This window comes from Rhagoletis pomonella, unplaced genomic scaffold (genome assembly GCF_013731165.1).
Source record: "Rhagoletis pomonella isolate Grant_MI unplaced genomic scaffold, Rhpom_1.0 Rhpom_scaffold_00008, whole genome shotgun sequence".
Classification (NCBI taxonomy): domain Eukaryota; kingdom Metazoa; phylum Arthropoda; class Insecta; order Diptera; family Tephritidae; genus Rhagoletis; species Rhagoletis pomonella.
In genome coordinates, this window is record NW_023458562.1 from 31,484,238 (window position 1) to 31,486,109 (window position 1,872).

The following is a 1,872-nucleotide window of genomic DNA, read 5'->3' on the forward strand; positions in this document are numbered from 1 at the left end:
TTCAGCCCGGAGCCCATTGGCATCAGTATTACTCCTTTTCCGGTTTTCGACACCCGCTCGAGTTGCTTGACGAGCAGCATTCTTCCTTGCAAATCTTACTAGCTGTACGATCTTACATGTGCATCTAGCTTGTCTTTCGGCCTTGTTCGTCTCACTGGCTTTGCTTATCTAGCCAACGAACACACACTGGGGGCATGTGTTCCCCGCCGTACCAGGTTTAAGTCTTTGGTAAGATCTCGGAAGCCATAGACTCTTCTACCAATTGAGGCTAAAACCGACTCAGGATTGGTAGCCTTTGACTGAAAAAAAGCAAAGTAAGTTCCGAAAGAATTTTCTTTCTTTTTCCAAATTTCTTTATAAAATGTATATTTTTTTTAATGAGGCTATAACGAAGCCACGGCGATGCTTACACGTAAAGGTACTCAAAGGTGTAAGTATGTATGTATATAAATGTAAATCAGTAACAAAACTGTCAACATCATTAATCAACATTCACTCGTGTATATTCGTAATGTCAAATAAGACTAATAATAAAAATGTCAGTCAAAATCTCGCAAGGATCCTTATTGGATTCGCCTAAGACTGTAAAAATAATAAAACTAAAAATTCACATGTTCAATAATTTTATTCTAAACTTTTAAAGATTTTCTAAGAATACCCAATTATGTAAATAATTTTCAAAACAAATTTTTAATACAACATGCAATTTAAGCAAGCACTGTAGCCTTTTCGCCATAATAGCACTTATACAATTCAAATGCAGTCTCGCAGTCATTGGCGCCCTTCACGCCATTGCATTTAGCTTGAACTGCCTTTACTTGCTCCTCACCAGCCAAAGGACCCAACGATTTCTGCACAGCCTCCTCATTGACAACACCATTTACTAAGTATCCCAAACGTTCCTGGAAGCACTTGCTGAAGCATTTCACTTTGTCATCAACTTGACTGAAATCACCCTGACGCAATGCCAATATGGCCTCCTTGCTGGCGCCAGTCTCCTTGGCGCACTCACCAGCCAACAAATGGACCTTTTCCTTTTGCTCCGCGCTCAATTTGAGCACCTAAGGATAGTAGGATATGAAAAATTAAGGTTTTAAGTATGACTTTTTGGATTTTAAAAACTGTTGTGTTGAAAATATAGATTTTAAAGAAATATCTAAAATTGAAAATACCAACATCTTGGCCTACAGCGACGGCGACGAAAGTAAGTACAATAACAGTAGCGAAATATTTCATTTTGATTTGTTTTTTTTTTTTCGGCTTTTGCTAATTTTAAGTTGTTTGAAGAAACGATTTCAGGTTTTCGCTTTGAGTACTGTATGTGAACTGATTGCCGGTTGGTAGGCGGTTTGCCTTTTTATAATCCCGCTGAAGTCGACAGCTGGCCAGTGAATCAGTGATTTTGTTTATTTGTTTACAAAGTCTTGCATGTGCTTTCTCCTCACCTGAATTCTAAGTTTAGTGTTGTTTATATTGTTTTTTTTTAGTAAATGAGCTACTACAGCCTTCAAGCAATGGAAGTCGAATAGCCGGTAGAGGTAAGTAATTATACTGATGAATGTTCACATGTATCGATGGCGTAGAATATAAAATTCATTTTTAAACAAACAAACGTTAACAGTTGGCGATAAAATTTCAAGCCAGCTACATATCTATGTATGTGTGAATGATTACAGAAGACGTATACGACATATTTTTTGAATTTAGATATAAGAACTAAATATGCCTTCTTTCCACGTAGAGACGACTTCCGATAACGCAGGGCACTCGCAATTAGACAAATGTTTCCGGCGCAAGGGCTTCGACGCTATCACATGTCACTGGAGTGCACCCATTTTTAAAGCCACAACCATTACTACTAGAGAAAATATC

The 1,872-nt window shown here is 37.8% G+C and overlaps 1 protein-coding gene across 1 annotated transcript; it reads right to left on the bottom strand.

Moving 5' to 3' along the window:
* Positions 1-614: 614 nt before the first annotated feature.
* Positions 615-1,313, bottom strand: LOC118745163 (general odorant-binding protein 56d-like). Its single transcript, XM_036478686.1, has 2 exons — positions 1,177-1,313; positions 615-1,061 (listed from the first exon to the last, which is right to left on the bottom strand). Exons 1-2 carry the CDS (start codon positions 1,234-1,236, stop codon positions 708-710), a joined length of 414 nt encoding a protein of 137 aa, XP_036334579.1. The 5' UTR covers positions 1,237-1,313; the 3' UTR covers positions 615-707.
* Positions 1,314-1,872: the final 559 nt, after the last annotated feature.

Coding starts and splice junctions, on each gene's coding strand:
- LOC118745163 (XM_036478686.1), bottom strand. CDS start 1,236: ATGAAATATTTCGCTACTGTTATTGTACTTACTTTCGTCGCCGTCGCT. Junction 1,062..1,176: donor CCGTCGCTGTAGGCCAAGAT/GTTGGTATTTTC, acceptor TACTATCCTTAG/GTGCTCAAATTGAGCGCGGA.